General features: G+C 42.8%; 1 protein-coding gene across 1 annotated transcript in view; it reads right to left on the bottom strand.

Moving 5' to 3' along the window:
* Positions 1 to 234: 234 nt before the first annotated feature.
* LOC119421350 (neurexophilin-1) overlaps positions 235 to 3,116 on the bottom strand; it is a 34,782-nt gene continuing 31,900 nt past the window's right edge. Inside the window, exon 2 of the mRNA XM_037688721.1 lies at positions 235 to 1,005. Within this exon, the coding sequence (XP_037544649.1) occupies positions 235 to 1,005 (771 nt within the window). The remainder of the gene's footprint in view (positions 1,006 to 3,116) is intronic.

Below are 3,116 nucleotides of genomic sequence, written 5' to 3'. Positions count from 1 at the left end.
GGGTGGGGGGTTTAGGTTTTCACTGCTGGTCCTGAACGTTGCCTCCTCGTCTGCATACCGTGGTTTGTGTTTTGCATATATGTTTTTACATCTTACAATAGTCAGGCTACATAAATGTTTTGTTTTGAGGTGTCTTACTGCCACATTTACAGCCGTAGTTTCTTCTCCGGATGTTCAGTCACTCCCACATTTATCTCCCTTGTACTCTCCCCCCCCCCCCCCCCCAGGTCTCCTCTAACCTGACGGCAGGTATGGCATCTCGTTATGGTAATTGTAGTCCGGGCAAACTTTCTGCACCAAGCGATAGTCCGTGCTGTAGAAGGAAATGTAGATGCAGATGACTTTGAATGGCTTGGAGCAGATCCAGGACACGTGGCTCTGGATCTGCTCCTGAAAGCAGGTCTTGGATGGATCGTAGTTGCACAGCGAGGTGCGCTTGCTTCGATCCACCTTCTCGTAGTCCACACGGCAGTTGAAGATCTTAGAGTCCTTGGGGTAAACCACACTCTGGCGCTCCAGGTCGAACTCCACCGCCTTGACGGGTGGAACCAAGCTGACCGAGATGTTGCCCTGGCCCGTCGAGTTGTGCCGGAAGTAGACGCTGAACGTGCCGTTACCGTGATCCACGATCTTGCCAGTGATCAGCAGGTTAAGCCTCACGGTTTTGATATTGGAGTAGAAGTCTCCCCAGCCGAACATCTTCTTGAACTTGCCGGTCTTAACGATGGGCCGGCGTTTGACCCGGGAGCTGGAGGTGTCAGGCTTAAGCAGGTCACTGCCCAACATCTCCCAGAACTCCTGTTTGGAAAACTCCTGCTTGGCGAAAGGGAGCGGGGAGCGATATGGCAGCTCCAGCGAGGTGGTGTTAGCCACTCTGCTCTTGCTGTGCTGCATCCAGCGGCTCAGGGGGGAGAGGGAAGCCTGCCCTCGCAGAAGGCCCACCGTTTTGGACGAGTCCGACGAGCTCTTGGAACTGGATGAGTCGTCTTCTTGGCCCATCACCACCTGGAGATCATGGGTGGAGACGGGAGAAAATGAAGAAAGTGAGTATCAAGTTGGAAAGAAACATGCACAGAAAGAAAACTAATTAAGCATTTAATCGATATTTAATTTTCTGCTCACACCTCCAGTGATGTTTACTGTGACATTCTGTCATGTATACATGAACGGCTGAAACTGTACCGCTGTTACTATTATTACATTCTTCTGTTTACCTCGGCTGCGAGAGAGAATTTAAAAAAAGCCGATGTAATTCCCTGAGCTCACCGAGCTGCTGGTGGGGCAAGAGGGATCAAAGAACACCTCTCCCAGAAAATCTGCACTAAAACTGAATTCACATGGAGTGTATTACTCCTGTGGTCCCGCTCGGTTTAATCAATATTTGTAGAAGTGGACAATTTTCTTCAAAGGCTGTAAAACAATAAAGCTCCATCATTACAAAAAGCTCTCTAAAGTTGTTCCTGTGACAGCAAAGGTTAGAGGTTGATTTATGCACTCCAAGTGTGAAAACAACAAGCGTCTACATTACCAACACTGTCTTTCTTCATTTCGCACTTTAATTCACTGAAACCACAATAAACAATCATTCGGTTAAAAAAAAAAAAAAACACCTCATTTATACTGAAATAATTAAAAGCCTAGAATTTCTTTTCTGTCCGCTGCCTTTCATGGCTGCATTTTAAACTAAGCTCACATTGTGATGGAGTTAATGTGAAGGCTTTGAGCAGAAATGTTGCACAATGTGTTGAACAGTCAGGATCAGCCTCAGCTGCCACCGCACCACATTTTAGGGCAACATCTGTAAAATTAGCAGAGGCTTTGACAGCCATCTTGGATTAGGGTGAGTCGAAAAGTTTGAGAAATTTTAAAAATCTAAGCAAACGTGTTCTTACTATTTTACCTTCTTTTATATGACACCTTGATTTGAATGGTTTTTATTATAAGTGCTTTTTATTATTGTACAAGTATACTGCTGTCCGTACTCCGTGTAAATTGTATGTTGTATCTTGTAAATATTTTAATGTTACTTTAACTGTTATTAAGACTGTTGCTGTATTTGTCATGGCTTGTTTGCACCTTGAACATTTTTTTCATTCAAACTTTATTTATACAGGTTAGTCTCATTGAGCCTCGAGGACTCATTTACGAGAGACCTGTTTTAAACATTGCCATTCCTGGCAATATAAAGTATACATATATGTATATATGCCATATTTTATGCCATACACATTGCACCACCTTATAAGTCGCATCAGTCCAAATATGTCTAATAAGGTGGAAAAATCCATAAATATGTCGATTCACCGTATAAGTTGTGTTTATTATGCGTCACCGATAACGCCTCACATTTTTTACGCGTCACCACTGACAACCCGGACATGTGGACCAAACCCGGAAATGTGGACCGAACCTGGAAATGTGGGCTGGTGTTGTGCCAAAAATCGATTGGCTGCCAAATCGCGGCCGCAAGAGCGTGCACAGGAGGACTTTAACAAGAATTTAACAAGATTAACACTTAAAAACAATTATTTGTTAGCTCGACTTTATAGCAAAGGTGTGTCTCTGTTTAACTTTTCTTTAATAGATGCACTTTGACGGTCAAATCAGCTGCATTTTCAAAAGCCGATACGCAGAAACTTGAACGCGCAGAGGGCGACTTGTGCATTTCTTCAAAATTTAACAAGATAATCACCTAAAAATAATTATTTGTTAGCTTGACTTTATAATAAAGGTGTGTCTCAGTTGAACTTTTACTTAATAAATGCACTTCAATGGTAAAATTAGCTGCATTTCGCCGGGGCAGCGCTGTGAAATTAAGCTGATTTGACGGTTGCTCCAGGCAGACGATGGTGGCAGTCTGATTGTGTCATTAATAGCCACTTTTAACTATTACATGATACAATCGCATACCATATTACTTGAGGGCCATCTAGTGGCTGAAAATGGTAGTGTTCAATGTTTTCAGTCAGGATTAATTACAACGGTCATATTTCAGCCAAAAATTGGTTTATAAATACTGGGGGAAAAAAATCAACTTTGGCGTAAAAGTCGCAGGGCATGTAAATTATGCAAAAACCTGCAACTTATAGAGTGAAAAACACGGTATATATATATAT

This window comes from Nematolebias whitei, chromosome 15 (assembly GCF_014905685.2).
Source record: "Nematolebias whitei isolate Nwh7 chromosome 15, NemWhi1, whole genome shotgun sequence".
Taxonomy (NCBI): Eukaryota; Metazoa; Chordata; class Actinopteri; order Cyprinodontiformes; family Rivulidae; genus Nematolebias; species Nematolebias whitei.
Note: the sequence above shows the minus strand (reverse complement) of the source record. Positions and strands in the feature narration are given on the sequence as shown.